The sequence below is a fragment of the Actinia tenebrosa genome, unplaced genomic scaffold (genome assembly GCF_029948245.1).
Source record: "Actinia tenebrosa isolate PJP-AT-01 unplaced genomic scaffold, QUT_ActTen_1.0 PGA_scaffold0__85_contigs__length_37466705, whole genome shotgun sequence".
Classification (NCBI taxonomy): domain Eukaryota; kingdom Metazoa; phylum Cnidaria; class Anthozoa; order Actiniaria; family Actiniidae; genus Actinia; species Actinia tenebrosa.
This window is the reverse complement of record NW_028292569.1, coordinates 11,580,195-11,600,411: the sequence shown is the minus strand read 5'-3', so window position 1 is coordinate 11,600,411 and position 20,217 is coordinate 11,580,195. Positions and strand designations below refer to the sequence as shown.

Here is a 20,217-nt window from a genome sequence, read left to right as displayed (position 1 = left end):
GACCATTAGCTATTTTAGTCTACCCAAGCCAGATTATCGAAATCAGACGTTATTCAATCGTTATTTGTGGGGAGAGAAGTGAACCGTAGAGGAATGGAGCGAGACTAAAGGCTGCTATGGAAACTAATCCTCGGCTGACCCCGTTTTTGTTTTTTGTTTTCTTTACCGTAATACATAGTATAAGTTGCTTTCAAATTTTATCGACAAGACATATTTCAGTGAAAAAAAAAAAAAAAAAAAAAAAAAAAAAAAAAAAAAAAAGACAGCAAAAAGTCATAATTACAAATAAACTAAAAAGAGGACGCCGTTCACAACATAATTAACGTTGCATCAAACGTTTCGATTAGTATACATGCATTCCAAAAGCACATCATGTTTCTCGGTTCATATTCTTAAATTACTCCATACATTCAGTGGCAGTAATTGTATGCTATATTTGTATGACAGACTTAGCCTTATAACCACATATTATGGAAAGCAAAATTCTTGGGGAATCTTAGAGAGGAAGTCATTCCTTGCAAGTTGCGCTGAAAACGGGTCACCAAAATGTGACCTAAACTTCATTGTAATACTTCATGGTAACTTAGTAACGTCTTTGACGTGCTAAGACAATGACAGCCTACTAAGGTTAAACAGTGGGATTATTAAAGTATGTAGATTGCTTATGTTGCAATAATTAAATATTTACTAGTGCATTGTTCGATCAGAGGAAAAATACCCGAGGGTGTTAGATCTCTTGCTTAATCCTGCACCGTGGTATTCGCTAGTAAGCTCACCTGCATATTTACTTCGTAAACCAAGATTAGCTGTAGTACATGGTCTGGCTGGACTGACAGAATGGCAAAATATAAAACTATTGATTTTCTTGTACTGGTGATATTTGGTCTAGCCTCAGCTGGTATTGGTAAGTAAAAACATACCGTGTTTAGTTAGATTAATAATAATAATAATAATAACAAAGGGAGCTTTTATATAGCGCATTTCAAATATCTTAATGCGCTTCACATTATAACCAGTAGAGGACTTTACGGGCTGCATATTAAGGCGCTATTGGCAGCCGTGCAGCTCACAATCATGAGTGTGATTTGTTAGTAGATTAGTATTATGCCTCCAAATTGGAATAGATTTAGTAGAATGGCATTTGGAAAAGAACAGACACAGCCCTAGAGAAAATTTGAATTTGATAAGTGTATTTTAAATCTTCCATTGTACAGATTTGCAAGGTATGCTAAGTTTGTTTCCGGGGGGAGTCAACTGAACGAGTTTTCTTCTAGTCCACTAGCTACAAAGTCATATGGAAAATTTCAAAAGACTCTTACGTAAATAATCCTAAAATTGCAAAATAAAACATTCAGTTGAATTCTCGGGGGAAAATTGGGTTGAAGACAATGAAACTTAATCGCACGAGAATATACCCCCTCTTTCTAATTTACCTGGAATTGTTAATTAAAAGATTTGAATGTAATGAAATCTAAAGTAAAAAGAAAATATTTTTTCAAATAATCTGAATATAATCTATTCTAAGGTATGCAAATTAATTATTGGAAGACAGTTGTTTCAGTTATTCGTAGATTTCTAATTGAAAAGAAAAGAAAAAATAAATAAAATAAAATAAAATGAAATGAATATAAATAAAAAATAAAATAAAAAAAAAAAAAAACAAACAATTTACATCAAGGGCTGTAAAGAAAATATTATTATAACTATCTTGGCTTACTGAAACTTGACTTTAGTTTGCCTAGCTACTTTAATTATTTGTCAATAGACAAAACCAATTGTGCAAATGTTCCAACCAATATCAACAATTTTATTGTCATTTGATTGTCACCTGTTTGTTGGTTAGCAATCAACATCTTCTAATGCGCAGCATTTTTTAAAGGTGCAAACCTTTTGTGGTCTTATGCAATTCCCGAAAATGCGCATCAGGAATAGTAGTGTTGTTATCTAAATAAGCCAACCATTAGCTAGCTCTCGCTTAGACAGTTTATTTTAGTTGAAACTGTAAAAGTTTTCTATTGTAAAGTGTTCTTTACTAGCCGAGCTAGCAAGCTTTATTGACGGTTTCGTTAGCACAGGTCTTGCGGGTAAGTGCTCATAATGTTTGCATTAAGTCAAGTGTTATTCCCAAGCCTTGCGTCATTCGTCATGGCATGACTGGTTCTATCTAGTTTCTTCTTTTACGAACCTGATATGTGACGTATTGCTCTAGATGAGCCCTCATATACAAGCCAATTCATAGCTGAGAGTTAGGTAGTCAGTACAGAGTCAGTCAGCAACCCCAAGAGAGTCAGTCCAGAGTCACTTTACTAGTCCAATATACTTATAATCATCTACAGTCGAGTGAATAAATAGTTCTAACCAAGAAGCAAGTCAAGCCGCTTCTCGATCTCTTTTGTCAACTTCTCTAGCTTCGTTTTACTAAACATTTAAGAAAAATAATATCCTCATCCCGTCTATAGATATTAAAAAAAAAAAACAATATACAATACAAATACAATATAAAAATACCATGTTCAGTACCTATAAATTTTACAATATTTGATTTCAATAATGAAATATAACATGACATAGGTTACTTGCTTTGCATAATTACCGCATGGCCAACCTAAGTAGTTGTAAATCCGTAGTATAAGATAGTACCACAGCGATTTCGTTTTTTAATTGCAGTTCAAATTCTATTATACTTGGCTTGGTATAAAACTAATATTCTTCAATTCTGAAACAAGACGGTGATAGAAATTAGATTGTAGCGTCATCAAGTTTAGGGTAAAAAATAAAACCAGTGCTGCCAGATTGAAAATTTTGAACGTTCAAATACAAAATTATTAATACCAAGTAATAATAAAAAAACAAAAACAAAAAACGATATAATGTCTCGCGGGAAATAAAAAGGTTAACGGTTTAATTAAGTGGGGTCTGACTTAAATGTAAAGTTTTGTAAGTCTACAGTCTACTGAGAATAATCCACTGAATTTTCTTATGTGTGCAAATTTGTGGAATTTCATACCACGTTTTAAACGAGTATGGTATGCACTCTATAGGTAAGAATTAATATTTTTAGTCATATTAGTAACAGTTTCATATGACGACAAGGATGACGGTGGTAACGATGCCATATTTAATTTCATACTAGGTCTGGCCTTTCAGTGGGAATCAAGCTATACTCCCAATATTCTACATCCAGGTAGCAGCTTAACACTTCGCTGGAGTTATACACTTACAGACAGAGAACATCAGCAAGCAACAGAATTCTCGCTGGTTGTAATCGAAAAGGAACGTCAAATATACAGTAACCAGTGGCAGGGTATAGCAGTAAAGATACCGTTCAGTTGGGTGAAGAAAAAGATCTCTCAGTCATCGAACATACGCCTACTACAAGGACAAGGTGCTGGGATAATCTTTTACAATGCTACCGACCAAGATATCACTAGATATAGGTGCACTTTCCTAAGTGGGTTTTCTGCACCTAAAAAAGTGATCATGCCCAACATAAGAGGTAAAACTAATAAATATTACATTTAATAATATCCGACTGACTAACATACGACTGATCAGCTGATTGACATAAATAGACCCCATAATATCTTGAGCGAAATGTGTTCCCATTTCAGACCACGTGTCATTCTCTTGATAATAAGATTATTTGTTTAAGTTGTGTACATATTCATGTGTCGTTTCATGGGCTACCGTTAAAACAAAGAAATAGTACTTTTGGGAATGACAGGTGGTGCGTAATGGAAATATAAGCCTTGGCCAGGCTAATAAGATCTATTGATTTGACTCAACGGTGATTGGCTAATTAACTGAATGACTCACTGACTGATTGACCAATTGACATCAAACAAAATCTAAACAATAAGATTAATAAATAATGTTAAAATTGCGTTTGTTTTAGTCACCATTGTTCGCCTAGTTGATTCATCTAGACAATCACGGGGAAGAGTAGAGATATTTCATGAAGGCCAATGGGGATCAATCTGTTATGACGGCTGGGATACCAGACAAGCTCAAGTCGTCTGTCGAATGTTAGGCTATCCAGCAGCATTATGGCATTACGGTATGAGATGCTATAGAGATTGCAGCAAGATATGGTTGAAGAACGTACGATGCAATGGAAACGAATTGTCCATTACTCAATGTGATCATGGTCCATGGGGGGTTTCAAACTGCAGTAGCGGTAGCAGATACGCAGCAGTGGAATGTCAGCCTCTCCCTGGTATGAATGATATTAAATATGTACATATATATTGCCATATTTCATTTTATAACCATAAGTATTTGGTCTAGGCCAGAAGAGGAGAGGAGACAGACCAGAGGGCGATCCTTCAGCTCCCTAGAACATCGGTTAATACCTGAAGGAACACTGACTTGAAGGAACACTTGGCCTTTACCTTGTGCCGAATAATACACTTTAAACTTTAAACTTTAAACTTTAAACTTTAAACTTTAAACTTTAAACTTTAAACTTTAAACTTTAAACTTTAAACTTTAAACTTTAAACTTTAAACTTTAAACTTTAAACTTTAAACTTTAAACTTTAAACTTTAAACTTTAAACTTTAAACTTTAAACTTTAAACTTTAAACTTTAAACTTTAAACTTTAAACTTTAAAACTTTAAACTTTAAACTTTAAACTTAAACTTACTTTAAACTTTAAACTTTAAACTTTAAACTTTAAACTTTAAACTTTAAACTTTAAACTTTAAACTTTAAACTTTAAACTTTAAACTTTAAACTTTAAACTTTAAACTTTAAACTTTAAACTTTATTGATGAATAAAAGAATACAAAAAAGAAAAATTATATAACCTGCATATAGCTAAAGCTAGTCTAGGCAGGTTAAATTCACAGAATATACACGTAGATTTACAAAGATGTCTTTATATGTTAATAATAAATAAATGTTAATATCAGAGTACAAAGAGCTGAATAGGAAATGAAAAGTAGTTCACTGAGTAGAAAATGAAAAATAGCTCATTACAGATAGACTTACTTAAAAAGTTTGAAGATCTCAGTATCATAGCGATTAATATTAAGATCGTTTAATAAAACGGTTTTGATTTCCTTTTGGAAGTTTTGTTTTGATAAACTTTTGACAAACATTGCGAATTAAAAAGTCAAAACGATGTTCATAATAAATATTAACTATATTTACCAAGCTGCGCATCTTATATGCACCAGAGAGGCAATCGGCAGTTGACAAAAATAAGCCATTCTAATGTATGAACCAAAAAATGTATTATATGGAGATCGGGTAGTTTTATAAAACAGCATCTTTGGCAATATCTCTCAATCATTTCTAGATTACCTTTGCACCATGCTAGTTATTTGTATAAACAAACAGTTTTTTAATCTGTGCGTTGCTTCAATTTAATTTTCAATCATTCACATTATGCTAAAATTTTAATTAGCTCTTAGAGACACGAGTGAAAAACGTCTGTCCATGCTCTAAATCCGTACGAAAATTAGTCAAAACATCTTGATGCTATTGTAAAAATATTTCAATTTGACTTTCCACTGCCCATGCTTGAAACGTGTTTGTAAATGCAGTATATTGTCCTTACAAAAATATACACGCGAACGTTTGGGTATACTCGGACAAAACAAGCATTTATTTTCTCACTCCAACTCCTCTAAATTCTTAGAAAACGTGTCGAAATGCACGCATGCGCAAACGCTTTTCTCTATTGTCGCCCTTAGATACATTTTTTAAATATTGAAATGTACGTATGTATATTTTTCTTTCTACCAGTGTCAACATCTTCACCCTATTATACCACAAGGCGGCCATACACTAACTGGCCTACCTGGCGGCCTTACACCACACGTTATCCGTATACTGCAAACCCTTCTCCAGGTATGTGCCGGGAATGGACAATGAATGATGATGCGATAAGCATGTGTTTTGTTTGTGTGTGTGTGTGTGGTATGTGTGTGTGTGTGTGTGTGTTTGTGTGTGTCCTTTACGGGTTATTACGGATTATTATGGATTTTTTCTTATTCCTTATTTACATTCAATGTTCTAAATACGCTTCCAACCAAATATTGTTTGAAACCTTGTTCATTCACTTTCAGGTTACAATCCAGTGCGATTAGTTAATGGAAATTCACCTTCTATGGGAAGAGTTGAGATACTACACAATGGAGCATGGGGAACAATCTGTGATGACAGTTGGGGCATGGATGACGCACGCGTTATTTGTCGTATGCTTGGTTATTCAACGGTTTATCGAGCATTAGGGTCAGCTTATTTTGGTAGAGGGAGAGGCATGATATGGCTGGACGATGTTTCATGTAGTGGAACTGAACCAACCATTTCCCATTGTAGACACCAAGGTTGGGGAGTAAATAACTGTGACCACAGTGAAGATGCAGGAGTCATGTGTAAGACTTGAATTGTATATTACCTGAAGCAATTAGCATTGGAATAAGTATTCATGTATATATATATATATATATATATATATTGTTTATGAATTGGTTATTATTGTTATTGTTTTCCAGGCGCGTTTTCTACATGGAGTCCTCCTTTAACTGGTTATACCACATCAAGTGAGTGCATCAAGTGAAAACACCTTCAGGGCTCTTTTCCTACCAAAACTCGGTATAATTTACCCATAACAAACACAAACAGTGCTCGTTTTCCCCCTCATTAATTCTAAGTACGTCATGGAAACATCTGAAAGCACTTCTAGGAAACAACGCTCAGCACACTTCATTAATGAAGCTTGTGCCTAGTGTATTGTATACAAAAATATAATTCCCAACAAACTTAGCTTACCTTAATTTTGCGAATGCACCAAAAAAACACGTTGGGCAATCGAAATTTGGTCACATATGTTTTTTCAAATTTAGAACATTTAATTTGAATAAGGAATAAGAAACAATATAATGACGTTTTCAACCATCAATTCTCAGATAAGTGAAATAACAAAAGACAAGGTGAAAATATTTGATGATGTAACAAAAGTATTAATTGACACGTCTTTTGTTCAATTCATTCAAGATGGTGGCAATGCTGTCATGTGCAAACAAATTAAAGAATATGAGAAAATTTCGGGAAAGTTATTTATAAACTACGAACTTATGAATGGATGGCTTGCATTTCAATGACTGCTGATAATATCCCCCATCTCACAATAGTCTTTTTTTTTTTTTTTTTTTTTTTGCAAATTGCTCGCTGATATACCGTACAATATATCGTTTATATTATTAACCGAAAAATATAATCTTCATGTATTATTTAAATTAGCACAGACGAATCATATTTCTTCTCCGATCCATAACTTAAGCAGTGTAAACACAATTACTTCGTGAGTACGATAAGTTTTTAATTATATATATCTAACTTAGTTCATGTACAATACCTTTTAGGTTATATTTACGTGAGATTGGTTAATGGCAGCTTGTCTTCAAGGGGTAGAGTAGAGGTATATTATAATAGCCAGTGGGGAACGATCTGCGATGATGGATGGGACATCCGTGACGCACGCGTTGTTTGTCGGATGCTTGGTTATAGAGATGCGTACAGCGCAGTCGGTTCTGCTTACTTCGGTAGCGGCAGTGGAAAAATATGGCTTGATGAGGTAAACTGTAATGGATATGAGTCCTCCATCTCGTCCTGTATACATTCATCGTGGGGTACACATGACTGCCGTCACAGTGAAGATGCAGGCGTTGTGTGTAAGCATATCAAAATTATTCTCAGTGCCCGAAATAAGACATGACGTCTACAAATCAGTTATGACTCCAAGAGAGCATAAACAAGAGAGGGAAACTTCTTAATGTAGCGCGCCCTATGTAAATTCCCAATTTCACTAATTTCAAAAACTCGACGCCGTTTAATTTTCTTCTTGCCCATCCTACTATCTGTGTCAAATAGCGCGTGCTCTTTCTTTCCGCTTGTTATTCTGATCTCGTTTTTAGTGATCAAAGCAACAAACGGAAAGAGCGCTATTTGACCACACGATATTAAGAAGTTTCCCTCGCCCCCCCCTCCCCCCACAACATTGAAGTGCATCCAATCAGAATAAATGAAAGGCATTTTATGTCCGATGATATGTTATAGTTCCTTTCCATCAGGCTTGAGGCCTAGGAGTATGTTAATTGTATTGGAAACAATTGTTATAAAAAGCTTCTTTATGACCATAGTATATCCCACTTGCCTCTTGTATTTTCTTAAAGTGTATATCAAGGGGAAACAAATATTTTCAAAATCACTTATATGTTACCGGTGTAGTAGTATGGTTCCAGTATTTTTGTATGTGGACCTCTCTTTTCAGAGATATAAGCATTTGAAATATCAATATGTAAATGAGATGATGTAAATTCAAGAAAGGGTTGCATTTTTCAGTGTAATTTACGACAAGCGTTCTGAAATGAAATAACCTAAAAGTGTACAAAGCCATATATTTCAGTTATAAGGATAATTTGCAAATGAAAAAACAGCAGTACTTTCCACCACAGCATTTTTGTATTATAAATTAGTCTTGAATTTAGGTCATCTCATTTGTATATTGATATTTCAAATGTTTATATCTCCTAAAAGAAAATTTGACATACAAAAATACTGCAACCATACTACTACACTATTCACATATAAGTGATTTTGAAAGAAAAAAAAAATCATTGATATGCACTTTAATAAACACAAAGGTATGAAGGCATATGTATATTCTTAAAAATACAAGTATTTCCGCATAAGATATTGAAATGGTAAGCATTGTATAATTAGTCTAACGGGGTCTTTCTTGATGTTGCGGGATGTATTTTATTCTGGGTTAGGGTTTGCAGGGTATTGCTAGCTCCAAACTCATTGTTCTCGGCTATTGTTGTATTGTCTTCATGGCTCAGGTACCCTGCAACACCAAGAAAGAGCCGTTTAACGCACTATCTTGACATATTGAATTGCTACTAGAGGTATGACTTTTTGTTCTGCATTGTTTGCATCAGGTTCGACATCAACATCCATCCCGATGACGTCAGCTATTCCTCCTTCAGGTAATGTGCTACTGAGTATTTAAATTTAAATATCTAATGAACGAGCTCTTCGCGACTTGTTTTTACTCAGCAATAAACAACGATAAAGTATATACCGGAAAGCTTCCCTTTATATAGTTCTATTAGTTTCTCGACGTAGCCAAAGTGAAACACCTTAACGGACCACACGCTTCACTCTAAAAATGTCTACTAATATTACGATAGAAGAATTGAGATAATTATATGTGTGTATTCGTATGCCGGAGAAAGCACTCATCTGCACTCATCGGTGTGGCCGATAGATAGAATTGTTCTCATGTTACTTTTTGATTGTCGAATGATCCCACGTGATTCCACTTCTCTCAGCTCGAACGAATTAGCCGATAAGCGAACATTTTTTCGAACATATTCCGTGAAAGTTTTGCCAAATATCTTTTAGAAATAGCATGTGTAGTTGATTTTTGTGGGAAAAAAATTTTTTTTAAACATATACTAGAAAGATACTTGAATAACTTGTGGAAAACAAAACTATTGGGTACATATTTCAAATCACTTAATCTGTGTGTTGTTATTAAAAGTACTATAACGTATAACAGAGACAATTGAAAATTAAAGGTCTGCGTACTTTTCTTACTATAGTTGGGAATAATACAGCAGCTATTCGACTAGCTGGATTTGGAAGCACGTCTCTCATGGGGAGAGTCGAGATATACTACAATAACCAGTGGGGGACGATCTGTGATGATGGATGGGACATCAATGACGCTCGTGTTGTTTGTCGCATGCTGGGGAATTTCACGGCCGCTAGAGCTGTTTCAAGTGCATATTTCGGTAGTGGAATTGGCAGAATATGGCTTGATGATGTTAACTGCGTTGGGAATGAATCTTCCATTACACAGTGCGGTCATAGAGGTTGGGGAGTAAATAACTGTGGTCACAGTGAAGATGCAGGTGTTGTTTGCCAGAGACCAGGTAAGAAAAAGAACACCGTGAATATTTCGCCAAATATCTTTTACAAATAGCATGTTTCGAGAAAAAAAAAAGACATAGAAAGTCTTTCTATAAACTCAAAAAAAGCTGTTGTGTAAACTCCTACATCTATATATTAAAGTTTTATAGAAATTTGTCATTTTAAAAGACGATGATATGCACTTGACATTTGCAACTGATAAACTTCTTGCACCGTATGTAATTCATTTTTAAGCGAGACGAGACAACATCTTATGTAATCAGAGGAGCCAATTGCCCAACCATTTGTTTATATTCTTAGTTTAAAGGTAGCATTTCCGAATTCCATTTTTTGAACCACTGATCTACGGCGCCACAGGTCAAAGTCAAAACCAACTATTAAAAAATCAAATTTACGCAGTTTTCAAAGTTAGTGAGATTCATTAAGTAAATATGAAGTGAATCAATTTTCATATAAACAGTGTGATTTTACATGGTTTGTAAATGTTCGCTAGGTCTTTAAAACAAAACAAACATTGGAGTTCATTTCACAATTAGTTTTCAAAGTATGTTAGTTATGGTCCACACAAGCTTTACAAATTGTATAAGATAAATTTTTGGTGTGTGATTAATATAATTATTTGACGTATTACTCTAATGATCTCTTTCAGTACCAAGTAAAATCCATTAAATCAGTTCTACAGTCTACGTAAGAAGAGGAGGTTATATTTTTATTTGACATATTACTCCATTGATCTCTTTCAGTACCAAGTAAAATCCATTCAATAAGTTCTACAGTTTACGTAAGAAGAGGAGGTTATATATATTTGTACTGCTATGCAACTGGTAATCCATCCCCTAATGTGAAGTGGATGCGACACAATATGACACTGGCAACGGGAATTTCCTATGCTCGATATCGTATATTTAGGGCTCTGTTCTTTCACGCTGGCACCTATAAGTGCGTGGCATCAAACATGTTTGGATCTGAGTCGAATACAACCAGGGTCTATGTTATCCGTAAGTGGATGGTATTCTTTTCTGCCGACAGAATCTATTTTTATTTTTATTTTGCTGGATCTCTTTGCTTAAAACTCGCCTCTGCCCCAACCGTCTCATTTTCTGTTGCGCATGTGTAAGCGTTGCTAGGCTAATGATGACATTGAAAATAGTGGGCCTTCAATAAGCAGTTATCGTACAATTACATGCTCACTAGTGCTGTGTGCTTAAAAATCTTATATTTGGCTTTACGGCTGTCAAGCGTAGGAGTGTTCCAGTAGAAAAGGGGTTTTTTCGTTTTTCGTCCACAAACATGGATGGCAGTTACATCAAATCATTTAACGGATCGGGGCAGATGATTCTTTTTTCTCCCCCTCCCCGAAAACAAAGAAGAAGAAAGACCTCTGCCAGCCGGGATATGGTATTCAGACTCATTTTATGTTCGATTACTTGCTTGGAGCATTTGTTTCTTGGTTCCTTTATTCGTCTTATTTTACTCATTTACCTATTTTACTTATATTGTATTTTACTAATCTGCTAATTATTATTTTAATATAATTTTCTTATGTGTATCGTTTCCTCCCTTTTTTTCTTCTTTCTTCTCTCCCCATCTCTCGGTTTCCTTTTCCTTTTCTCTCTTTCTTATTTTCTCTTCAATTTTTTTCTTTATTTTACCTTTATGCAACTCACCGTTTTGCTGTTTAGACAAGTATTGTTTAACGTTTTTATTCTTTAACTATTAAATTGCTGTGCGTATATTTTATTGTTTTATTTGTTTATCTCTTCGTAGAGAGCCCAATGAACACAATTGCCTACTTCAATGTTTCGCAAGGAGCAGCAATGATCGGAGAAGCTGTTTTAATCAAGTGTACAACCGACGCCTATCCCCCCGCAACATGTGATGTGTATCGCTACGGGAACAGATTAGGCAACTCTGGCTTCATTATACCAGATGTCACCTTATCTGATTTTGGAGCATATACTTGTAGTTGTACCAACAGTATTGGTAGTGGAAATGGAACAGAAACATTAACACTTTATGGTATTTATAATCATCTCATTTTTATTTTCGGCAAACAATTCGTTCTTTCTAGATTTTTAAGCTATGACTAGTCTAATATTATTTTTTAAACACGATCATTGGAATGAAGTCGTATTGAGCCAAATCGTGAATACACGATTTTTACTTCGAACTGTGCTACTTAATTGCAAACTAATTTAGAGCAGATTTACCTCATGTTAGCGTCAGAATATTAACAAATACCAACTTAACGGCTAAATTAAGGATACGCAACTTTTATTCAACGATACGAACACTTTGAAATTCTACGGACCTTCACTTGAACTTATGGATATTCTACGCAACATTGAGGCTAACCATGAGTAATAGATAACTCCCGAAACTGGAACTCTCGTCGAAATCCGTTTTGAACCAAGATTCACTACATTTGCAAACGTTTTTTTTTTTTTTTTTTTTTTTTTTTTTTGCACTAGTGAATCAGGCAAAACGAGTTTAACCTAACATCCAAGACTTGAAGCACAAGTGCACTGTTTATGCACTATCAGAAAGTATATTAGTCAAGAGTAATTCGGGTCATAATGGAAAAAAAGGTAAAACTATTAACGTTCTCCCACGTTACGTCATTTTTTAAATAGAAAATCCTACAATACAAGTCATCTTCCCGAAAACACAAAACCTGAGTGAGACGGGTTCTTTTGAGATCTTCTGCAACGCAACAGGCAACCCACTTCCTAAAATCTACTGGTTCCACTCTGGCAATCATAGTAAAAGACCAGTGGGGTTTGGAAACACACTATCCATATCGAATAGCTCATTGGACGATGAAGGGACTTACACCTGTACTGCAGATAATAGAAGAAAGCAAGCTAAAGAAAATGCAACTGTTTACTTGATATACCGTGAGTATATAGTACAGCAAAACTCATCTCATTTCATCTTCAATGTATTGGCTGCAAGCGCTATTGCTTTGTACCATGAGCCCCGATACACTGAAAAGTGCAATTCTTTGATTGCATGTTACGTCATCGCAGCCATGCTAGTACCATTTAACAAAATATTTCTCATAAATAATATTAGCATCCATTTCTAACGGTACCACAATGGTCGCCATAATTTTTTCTTTTGGATCTCTTGGGAATGCTTGCAATCCATCAATTGGAGGAGTTGAAATTTCATATTTTAAAATGAAAATTGCTGTAAAATCTATTTAAATTTATTATATTTTCAATATTGCAAAAGAAAAAAGGGTAGGGTTTTGGCTTGTAGTTGCAGCATACATCACTTTCATAACGTGATGATAACTCCGTGCATGTTCTTTGTAATAATGCTGATGCATATTATCAATATTTACATATTGCCTTTAAAAATTCGCGATTCAACGATAACATATTAAAAAATAAACATTATTTCAACTGGATTATATTTTCAGGTATTTCTCGTATCACTAACCCGCCAAAGGACGCCACGGTATCCAGTGATATTTATAGACGATATTACTTGTATTGCAACGTAACTGGTATTCCTAAACCTAACGTTACATGGTTTAAAGTTGGCAAACAAACTCCTGTTGGGGGAGGAGCGGTGCTAACTTTATTTGCACGATGGAATTACTCAGGCATATACGAATGCGTAGCGGAAAATGGGGTTGGAGGTGCAGCAAGAGCAAGAGCATCTTATCAAGTATTACGTAAGTGAATTAAATTAATTAAGTACATGCAATTAATCAATTTGCAAATTCAAAGTCAAGCAATGTTTAAAATCAAGGTATTTTGGTATATAATATTTAAAAACTTAAATTCAATGTTTAATTCTTTATAACTTTTTTTTTATTTTACTTTTTCATAATTTTGTTTATAATTGCACAACGTCCCAATAAGAATATTTTTGATTCACCTTTATCGATTTTTGTCTGGATTTATTTCAGGTGATCGGTTTAAGTTTTATCACTTCAAACAAAATCATAATTATTTGTTAATAACTACAAAAATATTTCCTTCATTTCTTCGTATTTCAAATATTATTTTTGAATAGACAAGCCACATTCCACACAGCTCAAGACAAATCGTGATAATAACGTTGTCATCGGCAATGCTCCTATAACCATCATCTGTACCACCATTGCCAACCCACCTGCTGACCACTATGATATATTCCTTGGTAACAAACACTTAGCAACTAGTTCCAGTGGACTGTATGTTATACCGAAAGCGAAGGCCGAAGACAAGGGTACTTACAGTTGTTTTCCAAGAAATACTGTCGGTAGTGGAGCAAACGCAACGATGGAATTGCACGTCTTTGGTGAGTAATCTAAAATTTTACTGAAACAAAGAAATTGTCTGCAGACTTCTTTCATACAGATTTGCTGTATAAATTAATTGTAATTTAGGCCGAGCGCGTATTTCGATAAGCACAGACGATGTTTCAGGATATCTATACATTTGAAGGCATATCAGAACAACATCCGTATTTTTTTCCAAACTGCAACGACAATAACTGTAGCATGTCCAATACATCGTTACATCTATTATATATTGCAAGCATTCATTTGCAAAAAAATCCTCAACCAGTAAAAAGTTTTGTTATTAGATTCATCCATAGTCTAGGTACAATTATGATTTGCATATTGTGCTTGTCTTCACTTGAGAGCTAAATAATGCTTGCTTTCATTCTGCAGGTGCACTTAGTATTATATCAGCACCTCAGAATACAACCGGCATAGAAGGAAGGAAGGTCACACTATATTGCAATGCCAGCTCTTCGCTTTACAATGTACAACTACCTGCCATAATACGATGGAAGAAAGTGGGTGAAAATGACGTGCATTTTCCAGATGGAGAAAAGCTTGTCTTGGAGGATGTGCGACCAAAGGATGCTGGAGTGTACGAGTGCGACGCAAGGAATGGAATAGCATTTCCTGATGTTGCAAGAGCGACCGTTATTGTCCACTGTAAGCATTATCTTGCCAAATGCAATGTTTGTCTAATTGATTGGCGCAGTGACAAATTCCATTTTTATAGAATGATCTCTTGTACATTATCAAAATATGTTTCTGTGATTGGAAAATTTTGCATTTCATGGACGAATACTAATATTCAGTCTTGTTTCTGGTAATCAAATTGAAACGAAGTATTTTGGCAAATACAATGATTTTGTAGAACTTCTTACTTTCTTTGACGGTTAACGAAGGCTAAATACAAATTAATATTAGTTGATATCATTTCACAGCTCTAGTGTAAATACTTTTCTTCAAGTTTCTGATTTCTGTGTTAGATAACGTTTATTATTAGTGTTTCCAATCCATCGAATATACATTGATAAATCCACCCATCTATCGACTAACTTTATCACTCAATCATATGCATCCATCATTTCATTTTGATCCAGTTACTCATTTCCTTTGCCTATACGAAATAACTAGTACACGGCTGTTTCAAATCGGAATTTTAATCCGCTGACCAAAAGTATGGCTGACACTATTCTTGCGTAAAACTATATATCATATTACGAGAAGCGTGGTTTCGAAATTGGCGACTTCTTCCAAACAAGAAGGGATCGCTGATCGTGAAGAAATTATTTACTTTATTCGTGGATGATATCAAATGCATGGTATTTGTGTCTAAATGATCCAGAAAATGAAAGAATGATAAGGTCTATAAATATTGTCTGGGAAAGCGAAGACCTCATTGGAAACAGTGACAGCGACGAAACTCTCGATTATGAGAGCGAATAATTATATATATATGACATTAAAAAAAATAAAAATAATAATTTAACTTCTACTAACAAATCAGTTTATATATCATACGATTATTTTTCTATTTCTTAAGAGTATCATATCATTAACTTGAATTTTATTTAAATATAAACATGTACTAGTACATAAGATGATTGTGAATGAGCGATAATATCACGTCAAGTATATACAGTATACCGGGCGCAACAAGTTTGAGAAATTGATGACACATCTATTCGTACAATCTGTTCAGATCTTTTCAAAAATACCTTTTCTATGGGTTAAAGGTCTTGCTATCTAAGATAAGCTTTCGCTCGAAGCAAAACACGGCATTAAAATTTGAAAAACATTGCACATTTTGGCACTACACGGGCTTACCCATAAAATCCCGCCTCGATACTGGGAGTTCTAAGAAGCATGGGAAAAAAAATCCATGTTAGCCCACAGAACGATTTTTCAACTTCAATCTCCAACCCCTCTAGTAAATGTAGGTCTTCTAGTTTATGCGAACTCGCTGCGCCCGATCTCCTTCTCGATTCAATCAAGTTTAAATCTCTTCTACGAAATTTGATCGGCTTTGATATTAAACTATTTACCATATATGGTAAATAGTTTAATATTAACTCGCAACAATCTTCGCGCATGACATCTAGCATACATTGCTAATTCGGGCATTTGAAACAGCCGTGAGTAGCTGAATCCATATTTACAATCGTCAATCATTTAGATATATAATTGTTAATGAATATCTAGTTTTACTTTATATCTATTTTCATTTAGATAAACCAAGAAACACAAAGCTTACCTTATCAACTGGAGGTGTTTATATTCATGTCAATGAAAGTATGTCATTGGTGTGCAATGCTGATGCTGTTCCCCCGGCATTCAACTTCAGGTTTTACCATAGAGGAGTTAAAATCGGCGAATCATCAAGCCACATGTTCAACGTATCGCGCGTGTCATCATCGAGCAATGGAACGTATTCCTGTGTAGCTGAAAACTCTGTTGGCGAGGGACCTACTGCATCTATAACAATCAAGTTTACAAGTAAGTAGTGCACGTTCATATGCACCTCAACATTTATAATGTGAATGTCTGAGTTAATGATAACCCCCAGGACCGCTCCGCTAGCGTATGAATTAAAGCTTCGGAGATGTTTGCGACAATCTTTCTAAATACCCCTAAGAGAATGTCGGGATGATTATATCCACGACCAATCTTCGCGGTTCATTGCATCGATTGTTATGAGCCAATTTTGATATTAATTTATTTCAGTTAATCCATTTTAAAAAGCTTTTGATTCTGTATGTTTTTTTGTATTACATAGGTTGTGGACGGAGAACATATAAAAGCTCGCCCCAAACAAGAATCGTTGGCGGCGACCCATCACATCACGGGGGTTGGCCTTGGCAAGTCCAAATGGGAGGACTTCTGTATGGGATATTCTTTCCTCATTGGTGCGGGGCATCGATTGTAAATGAACGGTGGATTGTAACAGCAGCACATTGTGTGACTCGAAGACGTTTTGGATCATACACTGTCTTCAAACCAAAAAATCTTACAATAACAGTAGGTAAGTTGTCCGTCGTGGGGCATTCAAAAGCCTCAGGAAATAGATAAACAGGCAGACAGACCTAAGGGGATGAAAGAAAAAAAAAAAGAGTATATATGGTATAACAAATGTTTTTTTTCTGAGTCTTTCAATATTTGCAGCCTCATAAGTTGCTTCATATACTGCGAGGATCAACTCAATTTGATACATTACAACCGCAGTACAAATATTTATTTCATATATATTCTCATACACAAATGGATTTAAATACATGAAAAATAGTAAATGAGGAGAAAAAGGAAGAAAAGGAAGAGACTGTCAGAATAAAATGGTCGACTTTTTTTAGTTTTAGTTATATTGAAAATCAACAATTCAGCTCTACTTTCCAATGTTAAATCTTTATGTATTTTAGTTTTAGTAAACAATATATGTACAGAATATATATCAAACTTACACGTTAACACATTGTTTTTATAGGAGAATACAATTTAAGCCGCATCGATGGAACAGAACAGCAAATACCAGTTGAAAAAGTTTTAGTCCACAGACAGTACAATCCCACCACTACTGATTATGACATCGCTCTTCTTCAACTCAAGAGACCAATGGTGTTTAACGCTCATGTTTCTCCCGTCTGTCTACCAAGTTTTGACTTCCCACCCAACACCATGTGTTACGTGACAGGCTGGGGGAGAACAACAATGGCCAATCGCAAGTCTTCCATTGTACTGCAAGAAGCAGAGGTGCCTCTCATGGAACGAAACCGTTGTAAATATCTTCTTCGAAGGATATCGACAGTAACAAGTCGAATGAGGTGCAATGGATACAATGGGTTTCCGAAGTCTACATGCCACGGAGATAGTGGAGGTCCTCTTGTCTGTTCGCGCAATGGACGATGGTTTCTTATGGGTATAACTAGCTGGGGCTATAGAGACTGTACAGACATGAGATACCCAAGTGTCTATGCTGACGTTCTGTACTTCAGGGATTGGATACTGAATACCATTACAGCATGAATGAGGATTAGAGTTTGCTTAACATGTGAGCTGAATTAATCAGTTATCAATGTCTAAACTAATTTGATAATCTATAGTACTTCTATATCTTTAGAATACACTCCTAGGTTCATTTGGATAGATTTGTCTCATTAACCTTTAAATGATGTTTTTATTTTGCCGAGCTTTCGAACTACGCGGGCATCACTTCAGGGTTACATTTAAACTCGTTACAACTGAGATATAAGATAAACTTCGCCATCAAAAATGAGCGCGCACATCAATCATGATCTTAAAAAAGCAAGGGTGGTCAATTAGTCGCTTGCGTTTGCTAGGTGACTAATTGGCCGCGCCCTCTTTCTGTGAGATCCTAATTGATGAGCACGCTCATGCATTTTTTTGATGCCGAATTTTATCTTATACAGTTGTAACGAGTTTCATATGTTACGATGAAGCCGTTTAAAAATAGGTTGATGGTAGAATTCCATGCTGCCGACTCTGTCTCTATCAAACAGAATGGTATTTCTTTTGGCAATGTGGCATACATCTTCCCATTAAAGGTTAATGAGACAAATATATCCAAATGAATATATGAATATATCCAAACCCACGTATAAACACCCGTTTGAAGTACGATTAGCTGTTAGAGGTGTGTTTATAGACCCTTGCATGTGACGTCAAAGGACGGCTCGATCTGGGGGACAAAACAAAACAATGCTAATCTCCTGAAAATTGGAATTGCTTAGTCCCCCAGACTGAGTTGCATTTCAAAGTGCTGCGAGGGGTCTAGTCAAATATATTATGACAAACTACTTTGTGTAATGCTAACATTTAAAATTTGCCATTTTGCTTTTTAAGAAAGAAAATTTACTTGCGTTTAGTTCAAATTGTTCAATTTTTTCAAAAATACTAGATCACATGCATGTTCAGTGTACGTCTAGGAACAATATGAACGACAGTAGTGTTTGAATAAATAAACACGTAATTTTAACTTTTGTCACTATGAGTAGTTCCTTAAAAAACTATCCCCTTTTTTACCATTTCAATGAGTCATCCTGTGAAAATGCAGTCTCAGTCATTTGCAAAACATTTTATCAGTGAAGACTGATCGAAATATTGAAAAAAGGAAAAATAGTTTGTTTTTAAAAATATAATTATTTATAATGTGTAGTATCTTCTCGTGATGTTGGTTATAGTCAAATAAAGCGTTTTCCCCCCAATTACATAGTGGTTCGTCTGATTTTTTTATATAGTCATATTATCATACCTTTTGAATATACTTGAAGATATTTCCCGCTCGTTTAAGAATGCGTAAAATTTAATCTTATATGAAGATTACATTTGCTTATTGATTCTCTGGTAACATTGCACAGCTGAAACGTACTTTAATCTTTGTAAGGTTCCTTTTTTGTCTACTTTAATATTTGGAGTTGTAATGCGAACGTCCCAACTTGGTGCAGCTTTCTCCTCTTTATATATTACATACTTACTAATAAGAAAAAGAAGGAAAAAAGAATAGAGAAAAAGGAATGATTGAGATGAGAAAAAAGAAAGAAAAGAAAGGCCGTACAGCGAGAAAGAGAGACAGACAGACAATCATTCATTGTGACTTGTTTCAGTGTTTGTTTATATATTACGGTAATAATTCTGGCTTCCCAAATGACACTCTGCAAATTCATTATCAAGCTATCATAAAGGAATTTGCTAAACAGTACATTCAAAACATTATATATATTGTATAGAACTACCTCATTAACACGTTCGCTTACGGTCTAAAGGATTACGATGCTTCGCATCGAATGTAAGTCTCATTAGCTTATGACCGCTTTATTATATTGGGTCTATATGCAGCGTACTCTTTGTTTTAAATAAAACTAATTAAACTCATGGTAAAAAGTTTTCTAAAGTTAATGCAGAATAAAAAATGAAATAAAGATAAATCGATATATCGCTTTCGAAATGTCTTTATTACCCCTCAACGTACTCTGTGG

At 34.8% G+C, this 20,217-nt stretch overlaps 1 protein-coding gene across 1 annotated transcript; it reads left to right on the top strand.

Moving 5' to 3' along the window:
• The first annotated feature begins 647 nt into the window (after positions 1 to 647).
• Positions 648 to 19,446, top strand: LOC116302847 (uncharacterized). Its single transcript, XM_031712234.2, has 18 exons — positions 648 to 904; positions 3,134 to 3,496; positions 3,896 to 4,216; positions 5,752 to 5,856; positions 6,075 to 6,383; positions 6,504 to 6,551; positions 7,374 to 7,682; positions 8,952 to 8,999; positions 9,618 to 9,950; positions 10,692 to 10,946; positions 11,716 to 11,967; positions 12,582 to 12,845; positions 13,376 to 13,633; positions 13,978 to 14,244; positions 14,621 to 14,893; positions 16,460 to 16,726; positions 17,007 to 17,252; positions 17,709 to 19,446. Exons 1-18 carry the CDS (start codon positions 838 to 840, stop codon positions 18,245 to 18,247), a joined length of 4,524 nt encoding a protein of 1,507 aa, XP_031568094.2. The 5' UTR covers positions 648 to 837; the 3' UTR covers positions 18,248 to 19,446.
• Positions 19,447 to 20,217: the final 771 nt, after the last annotated feature.